Genomic DNA, 14,870 nt, shown 5'->3' with positions numbered 1-14,870 from the left:
GCCTACAGCTCAATGGTGGTTATACAAGGCTGGTATAATAAGCCTAYGAATGATAATGACATTACTTATTATTATAATGATGATCATAATAATAATAGTTATAATAACAATAAGGAGATCAAGGAAAAGGGAGGGTTATTTTTAGGGAAAAAAATGTCTGACACTTAATAAATTATAAATAATAAAATTGTAAAGCCATTATTACAGCATAGCAAAGATTAAAAACAGTCACATTTCTGAAATTTTTGCGTGAGGCTTGGTGCTCACGGAATCAGTAGGCTATTAAACAAAACACTCAAACAGGCAACAGAAGCAGGATCTGTCTTATTTTTGTAGATATATATGGATGATTTATAAAGCCAGGCACATTTAACAGTTAGGCTACTGATTATACACTTAATTATGTTGTTGTTTCCTCTCTTCTCACTTTTCTTAGACAATTAAGGCAAGGACTGTTTTCCTGTCTCCTAACTCCTCTGCTGCCTCCGCCACATTGTTCTCAACACCAATATGCTGGTTAACTTTGCTATTATGCACATAGCAACATGGCCTAGGAAAAGGCGCTAATTCAAGAGCGCACTGATGTGTTTCAGAAATGCAGACAGCGACCATTATCCAATGCGGGAGAAAGCTAATTTGTTATAAAATAATACACATTTTATTTGTGTTGCATCATTGTTCTTACATGATACAACCATATACAATTTCAGTAGCACGTCTTAGACTGATGGACTGTGCCGTCCCAATGGCCTACACAATGGATCAGTCTACTAAGACAGACATGAATTAGACAGGTGTCATGTTTTTTTTTATTTGCTACTGCTCGACTAAAGAAATCGTGGTCGACCAAGAGCCTATCGACCAAACAATCGACCAGTCTACTAAATAGAGTCAGTCCTACTCTGCACCAAAACAAACTCATTACTAAGGACTTAAGTCATAACAAAAAACCTACAGTTCGGGAATATCATAAATTGTTTGTCTTTGTGAGAAGTTTCTAGTGTTACATAAATCCAGAGGGTCTCTGTGAAAGAATAAAAAGCAGAGCTGGCAAGCCTATCCTGTGATGAGTCACAATCATATGCATTACAATGCATGTGCAGTGCACCCTCTGCTAATGCCTGATGGCCAGGGACAATGGGCTCTGTTGTCAGATCAGCAATCAGACTTCATTCAACTAAAACTCTCTTTTACCATTCCCACAATGGCCGCCAGCCAATCGGAGCCCTCCACAGGAGTCCAGTGGGTGGAGCTTGGGGCATGTTTAGGAGATGTGGGGTGACCTCCAACAGCTGCGATAATCCAAAACCAGGAACAGTTTCCACTTTCCACTTCTCCTGCCCTGGGATTAAGAAGGTATTTAAGAGGTGGCCCTTGAAAATAGATTGGCTTTCAATGTCATTTCCAAAGTTTTACATTAGGGAATTCCACAGAAAAAGAATGATGCGGAGACTCAGATTCTTCACTTTAAAATGGATGTCAAACAATAACCAATGATTGCAAAGTTAAACAAACCATGCAACTTTATGCACATTGACTACTTTTAACAATGTCCACTGAAAAACACATTAATTTGATGAACAGTGCAGAATCAGAATCAACGTTTGGTAACAGAATGACGGTTTGTGCGGTTTGTGCCGTCATTCTGTTACCAAACTTTGCATCTGTACTGTTCTTCAAGTAAATGTGTTTCTGTAAAATGTTCATTGGAAATTGTTAAAGTAGTCATTGTGCATAGAGTTGTATGGTTTGTTTAACTTTGCAATCCTTGGTTTTTGTTTGACACACTTTCCCAATCCATACAAGGGTCTCACTGCAACAAACTTGTTCTGTATAATCTTGTCTCACACACAGAGCCTTCCTATTGGTTTAGATGGAACATTTTAATGTTGGCAGCCCGGCTTCAGAAACCTTCTTTGAGCCCCGCATACAAAATAACTAAGAAAAAAACAGTGCTCTATGCTGGCTGTATGGAGGCTTTGTCTTGGTCTTTGCCCACTATCCCGCTCTTCCTCCCACTAATGTAGCAGTATTAAGCAGTAATGCTGGGCACTTCCGGCCACTCACAGCTCAGCAGGACAGGCCCAGTGACTGTCTGTCGGTCTGTCTAAGACATGATGCAGCAGCAGGACAGGCCCAGTGACTGTTTGTCTGAGACATAAGGCAGCAGCATTGTCAAACCACAATAAATCCTCTGTCATAGGGGGCAGGCCTCGTCCAATCCTCCTCTCCAGCCTTAACAAATGAACACTTTATCAGATCAGAAGGCCTCTGGACGAGAAGGAGCATGTGGGACTAAGGGACAGAGGACAGTGTGTTTACCAAATACAGGATAGACTCCCTGCCTGTCTGGTACGCCAGCTGTCAATAACAGGAACAATGGGGTCACTTGTCCAAACAAATATGGAGAAAAATTAACCGATTCGGATGTAACGGATTAAAATATGGAGATTAATCGGTTCATTTATGTTAGTTATTTCTTTCTCTCGTCAGCTCATCGGAGGTGAAATGTAACAAATGAAGACATAAACCAACATTTAGGTCCGAGAGGGGTTTCTGCCAAGAGTGAAATGGTTAAAAAAGGCCATAAGGAGTTATCCTTAGCCATCTGCTTGGAGGCTTGTCCAGCAATACCCTTTCCATCAGTTGTGCGGCTGTTTAACTATATAGTTGAGACAGTCTCTGTATGTTTCCGCATTTTGAGTTGTGCCTCAGCCTCTACCCCCCATCCCCTGCTGACCTGACAAGCGACCCCAGTGTCTAAACCAGGGCCGAGTTACGGGGTGAGTCAGAGGTGGTGGCCAGTGAGCCACACAGGAAAGAGGCATCTGTCTGGGTGATCCCCCATGAGGACATGGGCTGCTGACGGCAGATACAGTTGAAGTAGGAAGTTTACATACACCTTAGCCAAATACATTTAAACTCAGTTTTTCACAATTCCTGACATTTAATCATAGTAAAAATTCCCTGTACCTGTCAGTTAGGATCACCACTTTATTTTAAGAATGTGAGATGTCAGAATAATAGTAGAGAGAATTATTTATTTCATCTCATTCCCAGTGGGTCAGAAGTTTACATACACTCAATTAGTATTTGGTAGCATTGCCTTTAAATTGTTTAACTTGGGTCAAACATTTCGGGTAGCCTTCCACAAGCTTCCCACAATAAGTTGGGTGAATTTTGGCCCATTCCTCCTGACAGAGCTGGTGTAACTGAGTCCAGTTTGTAGGCCTCCTTGCTCGCACATGCTTTTTCAGTTCTGCCCAGACATTTTCTATAGGATTGAGGTCAGGGCTTTGTGATGGCCACTCCAATACCTTGACTTTGTTGTCCTTAAGCCATTTTGCCACAACTTTAGAAGTATGCTTAGGGTCATTGTCCAGTTGGAAGACCCAATTGCGAACAAGCTTTAACTTCCTGACTGATGACTTGACATGTTGCTTCAATATATCCCATAATTTTCCTCCCTCATGATGCCATCTMTTTTGTGAAGTGCACCAGTCCCTCCTGCAGCAAAGCACCCCCACAACATGATGCTGCCACCCCCGTGCTTCACGGTTGGGATGGTGTTCTTCGGCTTGCAAGCCTCCCCCTTTTTCCTCCAAACATAACGATGGTCATTATGACCAAAGAGTTCTATTTTTGTTTCATCAGACCAGAGGACATTTCTCCAAAAAGTACGATCTTTGTCCCCATGTGCAGTTGCAAACCGTAGTCTGGCTTTTTATGTTGGTTTTGGAGCAGTGGCTTCTTCCTTGCTGAGAGGCCTTTCAAGTTATGTCGATATAGGACTCATTTTACTGTGGATATAGATACCTTTGTACCTGTTTCCTCCAGCATCTTCACAAGGTCCTTTGCTGTTGTTCTGGGATTGATTTGCACTTTTCGCACCAAAGTACGTTCATCTCCAGGAGACAGAACGCGTCTCCTTCCTGAGCGGTATGACGGCTGCGTGGTCCCAGGGTGTTTATACTTGCGTACTATTGTTTGTACAGATGGTCGTGGTACCTTCAGGCGTTTGGAAATTGCTCCCAAGGATGAACCAGACTTGTGGATGTCTACAATAGTTTTTCTGCGGTCTTGTCTGATTTTGTTAGATTTTCCCATGATGTCAAGCAAAGAGGCACTGAGTTTGACTCAAATTATGTCAATTAGCCTATCAGAAGCTTCTAAAGTCATGACATCATTTTCTGGAATTTTCCAAGCTGTTTAAAGGCACAGTCAACTTAGTGTATGTAAACTTCTGACCCACTGGAATTGTGATACAGTGAATTATAAGTGAAATAATCTGTCTGTAAACAATGGTTGGGAAAATTACTTGTGTCGTGCACAAAGTAGATGTCCTAACCGACTTGCCAAAACTATAGTTTGTTAATTAAAAATAAATTTGCGGAGTGGTTGAAAAACGAGTTTTAATGACTCCAACATAAGTGTACGTAAACTTCCGACTTCAACTGTAGGTCCTGGATCAGACTAACACACAGGCTAGTTAAGCTGTTAACATTTGCACTGGAACTCAAGGGACCAGGGGGGCAGCAAGCATAATGTCCTCTCTAGGGGTTCAGGGTGTAGAATCGGATTAACATACTGTATTTCTAGTCACAACACAATTAAAGAGGGCTGGGAGGAATGGAATGGGCTGTTCCGATCAAACATGAAGACATCCTCCAACACCTGAGTGTAACGACAGGAAACAACTAGTGTGTTAGCACCTACCGTTGACAACTCAATCAGTTACTCAAACTGTACTACCTAAAAACCTGAGCGTGAGGGTTTTGCCTCTCTAAATCATGAACCTCATCTGAAGCTATTGGACTGTTCGTCCCAATGTAATCCTAACGGAAGGAGCAAGGGCACATTGGGATTGGCCACACAAATTTGGATGGACAAAACAGAGCTCCATCACCTTGGTAAAAGCGTAAGAGAATCATAGTGGGGTGAATGAGTGCTAGGATGAAAGAATGTAGTCTTTCACTAAAGTTTTGACCCATCGCTACAGAAAACGAGCAATCGGCAACACAGAACAGTGTGATGAATTGAGACGTGAGTGTGTGTCGGCTAAGCGAACCAAACGAGTGTGCTCACATACTCCCTTAAAAAGATCTTCGCTTAAATAAAGAGAAAAAAGCAGCAATAATACTGTTTGTCCATTTTGAGACGGCATAGCCAGTATACACTTCCTCAAAATAGTCAGAATTAATCTTAGAAAACGCAAGAAATCTGGCACAAAATTTTGACCGTTTTGCCGAGGAGATCTTACACGGAACCCAAACCGGTTGCGCGCGTGCGCCATCGTGAGCTATCGTGCATAAATTAATTTTGCCCCCCCCACACCAAACGCGATTACGACACGCAGGTTAAAAAATTAAAACTCKGAACCAATGACATTAATTTGGGGACAGGTCAAAAAGCATTAAACATGTATGGCAATTGAGCTAGTTAGCTTGCACTTGCTAGCTAACGTTAATTTGTCCTATTTAGCTAGCTTGCTGTTGCTAGCTAATTTGTCCTGGGATATAAACAGCTTTCGGAAAAGCTGACCACGACTCCATTTTGTTGCTTCCAGCCTACAGACAGAAACTAAAACAAGAAGCTCCCGCGCTCAGGTCTGTTCAACGCTGGTCCGACCAATCCAATTCTACGCTTSAAGACTGCTTCGATCACGTGGATTGGGATATGTTCCGCATTGCGTCCAACAACAACATTAACGAATACGCTGATTCGGTGAGCAAGTTCATTAGAAAGTGCATCGGCGATGTCGTACCCACAACAACTATTAAAACATTCCCAAACCAGAAACCGTGGATTGATGGCAGCATTCGCACAAAACTGAAAGTGCGAACCACTGCTTTTAACCAGGGCAAGGTGACCGGAAACATGACGCCGATTGCGGCGTCCACAGACGCCGCAATCGCAACCACACTGCCCTAACCCAACTGGACAAGAGGTATACCTATGTGAGAATGCTGTTCATCGACTACAGCTCAGCATTTAACACCATAGTACCCTCCAAACTCGTCATCAAGCTCGAGACCCTGGGTCTCGACCCCGCCCTGTGCAACTGGGTACTGGACTTCCTGACGGGCCGCCCTCAGGTGGTGAGGGTAGGTAACAACATCTCCACCCTGCTGATCCTCAACACTGGGGCCCCACAAGGGTGTGTTCTGAGCCCTCTCCTGTACTCCCTGTTCACCCACGACTGCGTGGCCATGCACGCCTCTAACTCAATCATCAAGTTTGCGGACGACACTACAGTGGTAGGCTTGATTACCAACAACGACGAGACGGCCTACAGGGAGGAGGTGAGGGCCCTCGGAGTGTGGTGTCAGGAAAATAACCTAACACTCAACATCAACAAAACAAAGGAAATGATTGTGGACTTCAGGAAACAGCAGAGGGAGCACCCCCCTATCCACACCTCGACGGGACAGTAGTGGAGAGGGTAGTAAGTTTTAAGTTCCTCGGCGTACACATCACGGACAAACTGAATTGGTCCACCCACACAGACAGTGTTGTGAAGAAGGCGCAGCAGCGCCTCTTCAAYCTCAGGAGGCTGAAGAAATTCGGCTTGTCACCAAAAGCACTCACAAACTTCTACAGATGCACAATCGAGAGCATCCTGTCGGGCTGTATCACCGCCTGGTACGGCAACTGCTCCGCCCACAAACGTAAGGCTCTCCAGAGGGTAGTGAGGTCTGCAGAACGCATCATTGGGGTCAAACAGGACACCTACACCACCCGATGTCACAGGAAGGCCATAAAGATCATCAAGGACAACAACCACCCGAGCCACTGCCTGTTCACCCCGCCATCATCCAGAAGGCGAGGTCAGTACAGGTGCATCAAAGCAGGGACCGAGAGACTGAAAAACAGCTTCTATCTCAAGGCCATCAGACTGTTAAACAGCCACCACTAACATCGAGTGGCTGCTGCCACTTTAAACAATGCCGCTTAATATAATGTATATGTATATACTGTACTCTATATCATCTACTGCATCTTGCCATCTTTATGTAATACATGTATCACTAGCCACTTTAAACTATGCACTTTTATGTTTACATACCCTACATTACTCATCTCATATGTATATACTGTACTCGATACCGTCTACTGCATCTTGCCTATGCCGTTCTGTACCATCACCCATTCATATATCTTTATGTACATTTATGTATATTCTTTATCCCTTTACACTTGTGTGTATAAGGTAGTAGTTGTGGAATTGTTAGGTTAGATTACTCGTTGGTTATTACTGCATTGTCGGAACTAGAAGCACAAGCATTTCGCTACACTCGCATTAACATCTGTTAACCATGTGTATGTGACAAATATAATTTGATTTGATTTGTTATTTTACCTGAAATGCACAAGGACGTCTACTCCGACAATTAATCCACACATAAAACAGCCAACCGAATCGTTTCTAGTCATCTCTCCTCCTTCCAGGCCTTTTCATCGTTTAACTTATATGGTGATCGCATCTAAACTTTCATTGTATTACCACGACTACTGGCAAAACAGTTAGTCTTTCAATCACCCACGTGGGTATAACCAATGAGGAGATGGCACGTGGGTACCTGCTTCTATAAACCAATGAGGAGATGGGAGAGGCAGGACTTGCAGCGCGATCTGCGTCAGAAATAGGAATGAGTTCTATTTTAGCCCTTGGCAGTCACGCAATTTTACATCTAACTAAGACTTTTGGTGCTTCCCTCAAGAAAAGAAATGGTGTGCCGAACAACCCGAAAAAACCCTTACCGAAGTCCAAAACGTAACAAAATGTTGTCATAATATATGCACAAACTCTTCCGAACTGTTTCAGCTGGAAAGCATGCGGATGCCTCCAGGCCATATAAATGGTATCTTCTGCAGACAGCTTGCTTCTGAGGACCTTGGAGTGATTCATATGTCTGATGGTTCCACCACCAGTGATGGGAATGAAAGTAATCAAAACATTCTAGAACCCCCATACTCAACTGACGGAACCCGGTCCAGATCCAGACCCAGAGCAAGGTCAATACAAACTGTGTGTCCCGGCTTCGACCCCTGGTATCATATAAAACACACATAAGACAAATGTGTATAATTGCAGGAAATCCAGACCTTTGCCACCTAGGAAATATTTGTGTGACTGGATCTTCAGAAATATACTTTTTTTTTTTTTTTTTTTTTAACTGTGAATTGTTGGTCCCATGTTTCATGAGCTGAAACAAATGGTCCTAGAAATGTTCCATATGCACAAAATGCTTATTTCTCTCAAATGTCACAACATTGTTTACAACCCTGTTGTCTGCATTTGTCCTTTACCAAGATAATCCATCCACCTGACAGGTGTGGCATATCAAGTAGCTGATTAAACAGCATGATCATTACACAGGTGCACCTTGTGCTGGGGGAAAGAAATGGCCACTCTAAAATGTGCAGTTTTGTCACACAACACAATGCCACAGATGTCCCAAGTTGAGGGAGCGTGCAATTGGCATGCTGACTGTAGGAATGTCCACCAGAGCTGTTGCCAGAGAATTGAATGTTAATTTCTCTACCATAAACCACCTCCAATATCATTTTAGATAATTTGCCAGTATGTCCAACCGGCCTCAAAACCGAAGACCACCTGTAACCACGCCAGCCTAGGACCTCCAAATCCAGCTTCTTCACCTGCGGGATCGTCTGAGACCAGCCATCCGGACAGCTGATGAAATTGTGGTTTTGCACAACCGAAGAATTTCTGCACAAACTGTCAGAAACCATCTCAAGGAAGCTCATCTGCGTGCTCATCGTCCTCACCAGGGTCTTGACCTGACTGCAGGTGTTGTAACTAATTGCTCACTTTCGATGGCCACTGGCATGCTGGAGAAGTGTGCTCTTCACGGATTAATCCCGCTTTCAACTATACCAGATGGCAGACAGTGTGTATGGCGTCATGTGGGCGAGTAGTTTGCTCACCCACACGAGTACCCCACGGTGGCGGTGGGGTTATGGTATGGGCAGGCATAAGCTATGGACAATGAACACACTTGCATTTTATCGAAGGCAATTTGGATGCACAGAGATACTGTGACGAGATCCTGAGGCCCATTGTGCCATTTATCCGTCGCCATCACCTCATGTTTCAGCATAATAATGCACGGCCCCATGTCACAAGGATCTGTAGACAATTCCTGGAAGCTGAAAATGTCACAGTTCTTTCATGGCCTGCATACTCACCAGACATGTCATCCATTGAGAATGTTTGGGATGCTCTGGATCGACAGCGTGTTCCAGTTCCCGCCAATATCCAGCAACTTCGCACAGCCATTGAAGAGGACTGGGTCAACATTCCACAATCAACAGCCTGATCAACTCTATGCGAAGGAGATGTGCCACACTGCATTAAGCAAATAGTGGTCACACCAGATACTGACTGGTTTTCTGATCCATGCCCCTACCTTTTTGTTTAAGGTATCTGTGACAAACAGATGTATGTCTGTATTAACAGTCGTGAAATCCATAGATTAAGGCCTAATTAACTTATTTCAATTGACTGATTTCCTTACATGAACTGTAACTCAGTAACATCTTTGAAATTGTTACATGTTGAGTTTATATTTTTGTCAGTGTAGTACTTGAGTACCCCTGTTCTAGAATTTCCCCCTGAACCACTCAAAACAGACGGCAAGGCTGTTGACACTGCAGGGGGTAGCTCAAGACATGAACACATAAATGCTTGCTTTAAACCATTGACACCAATAACACATTCAAATACATAAATGCAATTTAATTTATGTCCATTAATAAATAGGTTTTTGGGAAGTAAAAATCGAGAACATTTGCATAAGACTTTCTTTGAGCTTGTGGATTAGACTTATTTCCATTGAACCATCTGTTTCAAGAAACAAATTGAAAGCAGAAGATAGACTAAAAGGTTTTTATGAGCAGCTGCACATCTGTCTTAAGGCATAGAGAGATATGTTGGAGAATATTAAATAAACTAAGGCAAGTTAACTGCACCAGCCATCCTAACCTTCATCAGTGAAACAGCAGTGCAACAAATGGGATAGGGACATTTGTCTACTGCCATGGTCTGTTAACCACAGCAAAGAGCCACTAAAGCCAATTTGCAAATCAGTTCAAGAATTAAACAGGAAACTGGCAATTCAATTAAACACAGGCAAACTAGATATTCCCCAAAGGGATTCAGCAGCAATGGGAAATACTGCCTTTATAGAGAACAAGTTCAATCATGCTTTGATGTTAGGTGATTATAGTGCTATAAAAGATTAGTTTTTAACAAGATTAGATGTGGCTGCTAATTGTCTCTATATGACAACGAAAGAAGATAACATGGGGTAGATAAGTAACGCTCAAAGCAGTTGAGCCTTCCTCAGCTAGACATGGGGGAAACTTATTGGTCACTATTCTAAATGATTATCCAACCATCTCTGACATGAATAACATTCAGTATTAACCTGTAAACAGGACAGCAGACAGCCTACTACACTATAATAAAAGCTCTGCCCATAGCGTTGCAATATCACTTTCCTCCACCATTCCTCATCTTCACAGGGATATTGGATTATTGGTAACCAAATATTGTATTCTAGCCTAAAGTAACATTGTTACACAAACTTTAAACTCAATGAAAACATTTTACACTTCACTTAGTCTGTCTTCGAAAATCAAAATAGCCCGCCTAACACATTCTGCGGTGAGGGTTGAGTGAAAGTTATTTGTGTTCTAAATCTTGTCCGGTAGGCTTAAATTCCCTTAGAATGTATCTTACCTTATCCCAGACATTGTTTTCACATTGTAAGCATTGCGTTGCCTAGGTCTTGAATTTATAATGTAACTTGTTTATTTATTCGTGTTAATTTTCCCACCTTGTTGGACGGTATGAACACGAGACAGTTGTCCCGTAGTAATTCTGATATGGAGTCTCCGCCTCTGCACGTGAGTCACGATAATGGGGTCATCCCCCAACTCCGCATCCCAGTAATTCTCGTTCTTCCTGCTATGGCCATTCCTCTGACGGGATATGCGACACAATTATGAGGCTATTATTGGTGAATAATTATAGTCCAATGTTGATGCTTTATATTTATTACTCGCGTGTCAGTTCTTCACTGTAAGGTACTACTTTTTAGTATTGACATTTTGAGATCTTGAGTCCAAAAGACATCTGGCCCTCAACATGGGACTTCAGGAATATAAAATGTAGGCCTACCTAAGGACTTCGCATTATAATAATAGGAAAAGCTGTTGGTTCTACATAGTTCGGCATCAAATATGATTAACCTTTAATTTGATTTTTATCAGTCAGAAAAGTGAACTGGTTGAAGACAACTGGGTCAGCAACAAGAAAGCAAACAGAGACACCTGCTGGTGGAGTTTCATGGCACAGAACTCTGACTCATTACTCATCCTGAGCCCACTATGTAAGCTTATAGAGCCCCACATTGGAGGTGTCATAATACCCATAAATCCTAGYGGTCAAACAGGGAAATGATTCAAAAGTTTTTCCACCATTCAGTTTTCCCATAGGGGATTTTAGAAACACTATGGGCTGTGTTTCATGTAGGCTTATCCTGTCATGACGGTTTGATAACCATGTACATCTCTCTCGGACAAGGTGAATTTCGTCAGTCTATTCGTCTCTATTTACTCTCAGATTCAAACTAGACATCATGCAAAACTACAAATCCCTGCAAGCTCCTGCCCGTCATATCTAGCTGACTAGATATCTAACTTTGCTAGCAGGTATTGTGTCAATTTAAAACTTGCACAAGACAGTTCACAGAATTATTCATTTAAAGAAACATTGCCAATTGATTCATTACTACATTTAGCTAACATTAGATAGTTAATCCAGATATTCTTACCTTTGCCTCAATTTGTCAGTCTCGTCCAGATCATCATGGCATTTGTAGTTCTTTATGATAGCCACATTAGCATTTTGTTTTAGTTTTTTGGGGGGAGGGGTAAATAAAGGCAAATATATTGATAAACGTCACATTGTCCAAGAGCGATTTACACGGTTATAAAAACGTCACAGCAGGCTAACCCAGGCTAACCCACACCAGGCTAAAGTCCCCATGGGAAAAATGAATGGTGGAAAAACGATTGGAACCATTTCCCTGTTTGACCACTAGGTTTTATGGGTATCATGACTCATACTGCGGTACTCTATAGCTTTGTGTCAACAACAGAGAGTTGACAAATACATAGCAGGGTTAAAGTAGTAAAGAGGCATGAGGGCAATCAACACTTTATTCACAGTTACTCACTATTACAACTCTCTGCTATGGGAGTGTCACTGCTAAGAAACAAAGAAAGCAAAAAAAGGCAATATAATGAATATGCATGTCAAGCTGCATTACATTGTTGTGTTGTTTACTCGTGTACAGCAGACGAGCAGAGTCATTTTACAGGGAATTCTTTTCACAGTGAATATTTTCTAAGTGCTTTTTCCTTATAAATACGTTTTTTTTTTCAAACTAAAAGTGGGTTTTGACAGAGCAGAAAATAAATTCAGAAAGATGTGCAGAGAACAAATGGAGAAATACAGAACTAGGACAATTCATCAGGCTACGTTCTTATCTAAAAGGTCATATTTGTCAACTCAAATCGAACACAAGAGAAGTCTGCCTCCTTTTCAGTATTATAAAAAATTAACTGCACAACATACATTCAAATACATACTGTACAGCAAGTCTTTATTTTCGCAATGTTATCATAGCACCATGTATAGCAAGCTGAACAAACTAACCTGACCAGACCTAGCTGGTGGCATTAGCAATACAAAGGAGTAAAATTACATCCACTAATGAAATGTAAGCATTCTGCTGGTGTGAAGATGTTTATACCAATTGTTTGTACCATTGTCTAGGAGGGTGGGGTATTGGTTAGAGAAGTCCCATCCTGAATTTGAAGTGAACTAGGGGGGATAAGCTAGGTGATGATGTGATGTGTCATATCCTAACCAGCTTCATCCCCATACAGTCTGGTGTGTTGTCGTCATCACACCTGCCTCATTCTTGGGGGCTGTAAATAATCCTTGCATGAAATTTGATCAACGTTAATATTAGTTACAATACAAAAGAATGGAGTACATGTCCTGGGGGACTCATTCTGTAGCCGTAGCACCAACAAAAGGAGGTGAGGAGTCTTGAGTTGTGGGCCTTGAGGAGAGTTTCCAGGCGTACTGACGTTTTGTTGACTACTTTTCATGCTGTGAGTGTGCAAAGCTTGACTTGATGTAATTGCCTGACATCATATACCATATACTAATGGCACAAGGCCATAAGGGATGATACACGTCAGGTTGTAGCAGCAGAGTTGACATTAAGCTAATCTCGTTACCCAATGTTAAGGCGTTTACAAGAAACTAATATTAAACACATCTCACATTCACTGTTCACTCAGCGCGGTTGTTGAAATTCAAAGTAAAGGTTCAGAGTGTATCCACGCTCAGCTGATGAGTCTCCAACTCAGGTTGGTGGTCCTGAGATCTGGGGAGATAGGAGAGGTAAGAACATTCCTGTGTGAGTGTGTGCCGATGTGAATGTGTGTGTGTGTGTGTGAGACAGAGAAAGAAGACGGGAGAGGATATAGTTTTCATTTTCTTGGCTGTCAGTATTTTCTCTTCTGGGTGATGATCTGAGTATCAGTAGTAGCTAATGTTGGATCAGCATCCTCTTCCATAAACTCCTACAATAATGGTATTTCAGGTTACATTCCCATGAAGTCTGTACAAGGTCCTCAGGTTCTCCAGTAGTTCTGGTCGTCCTCTGTTGGCACACTGCGATGTGGTGGATTGTGCGACACAGGTTGCTAACCAACCCATCCTTCCCAAATCTGCCCTCTGTATAAACACCGAGATGGAGATAGATCAGAGTTTCTCATCAATCAATTGCTTATAACAGTAGTGCCAATGGGTCTTTTTCTAGCAACTCTAATAGGAAAACACAAGAAGGTGACACTGACAAGAAATGACCAGAAAAGATACCTCATCAGCACAATACCACTGACTTTGAAAAGTGAATATCTTATCCTTGAGGGCATGGCACTTAAATGCAGGTAAGTATTAGTTACATGAAAAGCCTGGACCGAGAGGGCTGAGAAGAGCATGCTACCAGGCCATCTGACAAAGCAAGGTAATCTGGATGAAGAGGGGGAGGTTGGCTGAACTGAGAGGAACAGATGGGTTGTGCAAACTCACAGCGATTTGGAGGAGGGCTTCTTCACTTTTGGCTTCTTTCGACGCTGAACTGGCCTGAAGCATGCACAGCGCGGACACATACAGTCCACATGCGGGGGAAACACACACATACACAAACAAAGAGTGAAGACATTGCAAAATGAGGAGCAGAAGCTGCTAGCATGCTTGCATTTTAGAATTCATCTTGTGGTAAAAARGTTTTCAAAATAAGTGTTCCATTCTATTATCTACCCAATGTAGAAAAATGTATAACCTACAGTATATCTTTAACTTTAGTGATTTATTGTTAGTCGTATTCATCCTTGAAAAAACGGGAATAATAAGACAACAAAGGACAAAAAGACATTAAGCCAGAAAAATTAGGGTACCTGTATTCACTGAAGGAGTTTATGTCTTTACTACCTGAAATAGAGAATGTTTTTATAGAACATAGTTAACTGAGTTGTGTGTGTGTGTGTGTGTGTTCAACACCCTGTCTTTCAGCACCCTGTCTTACAGCACCCAGTCCTACAGCACCCTGTCTTACAGCACCCTGTCTTTGAATTACTGTAGGGCTGCTGTAATAAAGAATAATTATATTACTACTACTCAACACCCACTAATACTAAAACTTAACACACACACACACACATATATATATATATATATATATATATATATATACATACAT

General features: G+C 42.0%; 1 protein-coding gene and 1 pseudogene across 2 annotated transcripts in view; both read right to left on the bottom strand.

Annotated features, from left to right (window-relative positions):
- LOC111968816 (rho GTPase-activating protein 39-like) overlaps positions 1-10,902 on the bottom strand; it is a 53,438-nt gene extending 42,536 nt beyond the window's left edge. For both annotated transcript variants that reach the window (XM_023994706.2, XM_023994713.2), the window contains exon 1: positions 10,766-10,902. In XM_023994706.2, coding sequence (XP_023850474.1) covers positions 10,766-10,779 — 14 coding nt within the window. In that variant the 5' untranslated portion in view covers positions 10,780-10,902. The remainder of the gene's footprint in view (positions 1-10,765) is intronic.
- Positions 10,903-12,235: 1,333 nt separating this feature from the next.
- Positions 12,236-14,870, bottom strand: part of LOC111977083 (extracellular sulfatase Sulf-2-like) — a 94,452-nt pseudogene continuing 91,817 nt past the window's right edge.

Source organism: Salvelinus sp. IW2-2015, linkage group LG1 (assembly GCF_002910315.2).
Source record: "Salvelinus sp. IW2-2015 linkage group LG1, ASM291031v2, whole genome shotgun sequence".
In the NCBI taxonomy this organism is placed as follows: Eukaryota; Metazoa; Chordata; class Actinopteri; order Salmoniformes; family Salmonidae; genus Salvelinus; species Salvelinus sp. IW2-2015.
Note: the sequence above shows the minus strand (reverse complement) of the source record. Positions and strands in the feature narration are given on the sequence as shown.